General features: G+C 33.3%; 1 protein-coding gene across 1 annotated transcript in view; it reads right to left on the reverse strand.

The window, feature by feature from the left end:
• LOC107558491 (vam6/Vps39-like protein) overlaps positions 1–1,221 on the reverse strand; it is a 22,514-nt gene that overhangs the window by 5,141 nt on the left and 16,152 nt on the right. Inside the window, exon 21 of the mRNA XM_016242151.1 lies at positions 729–774. Within this exon, the coding sequence (XP_016097637.1) occupies positions 729–774 (46 nt within the window). The remainder of the gene's footprint in view (positions 1–728; positions 775–1,221) is intronic.

Raw genomic sequence — 1,221 nt, forward strand, 5'->3', positions numbered from 1 at the left:
AAACACATTTCATTAAACCAAATACACAACATAATGTTCTTTTTATCAACATCCTATGACCCCTTTAATAATATAATATTTTTTATAATGATATTTAATATCATTCATTCATGACCTACACTTGTTGTCTGTTGCCTTTCCAACTGGTTCGCTTCCAAACAACACAAGAGAAGCGCCTTTTTATTTACAGGTTAAGTGTGTGGGATGACATCAACGTTTCTAGTGGCTTAATGATAGTATTAAACTACTAAATATAATAACTATAATACTGCATATTGGGGCAAATATTTGCTAGTCCTTATAATGTATAATTTCACTAGTAGATTACATTTAAATAAATACAGTTTAAATGGATTTTTAAAAATATTTTGAGAGAATGCAATCACTGATAATTCTATATATATAAACATCAGAGAATGATGTAACTGTTAAACTGTAAAAAAGGTGAAATCATAATTTAAAACATTTAAAATGTAAAGCATATAATCAGTGTCAATAAATACTGTATATACTGCACTGATGCAGTGACAATATGCAAGCTATTATTCTGTATTTTCAGAAAAGCAGAACAAGCCCCACTAAATCCTTGCGGGACTGTTGCATTGTAAAATATATAGTACAAGCCGGACTGCAGTGACTATACAACAACAACTCACACTGTACAGTTGCAATGTGACAGTGAAAACAATTCAAATGAGACTGGTGAAAAGTCACTGAGCAGCACTCACATCTTTATTGCCGTCTGTTGATGGATCATAATGACCATGGCAGTACCTGAGGAAGATCAGAACACAGTCTTAACACTACAGGAGAAAAGGCCAAAGTGTATAAGTGATGGTGTTTAAGTCAGCTTCCCTTTCATGGAACTGTCAACGTGAAATATTCAACAAGAAAAATAAACTTATTTTGGGGGGAATTGGTAGGTGGATATTAATAAAAAAAACGGGTGTTTCACACCGAATGGAGTCAGACTTGAATGAGAGTTTGCAGTGGATTGCAGAGGAGAACTTTTGAAGAAGCTTTCTGACAGAAACATGGAGGCTGATGGTAAAGTTAAAAGCTATTGGTTAACATACACAATAGTGCAGCCTAGGAGGAGCAACTTTTATAGTAGATTACAAAAGACAAGCATTTTTCTTTTTGAATAATGTGCACTGATGAATAAGGACAGCAATGTGTATTAAAGAGTTAGTTCACCCAAAAATGAAAATTAGCTTGTGT

The sequence above is a fragment of the Sinocyclocheilus grahami genome, unplaced genomic scaffold, assembly GCF_001515645.1.
Source record: "Sinocyclocheilus grahami isolate Dianchi unplaced genomic scaffold, SAMN03320097.WGS_v1.1 scaffold646.1, whole genome shotgun sequence".
NCBI classification, from domain to species: domain Eukaryota; kingdom Metazoa; phylum Chordata; class Actinopteri; order Cypriniformes; family Cyprinidae; genus Sinocyclocheilus; species Sinocyclocheilus grahami.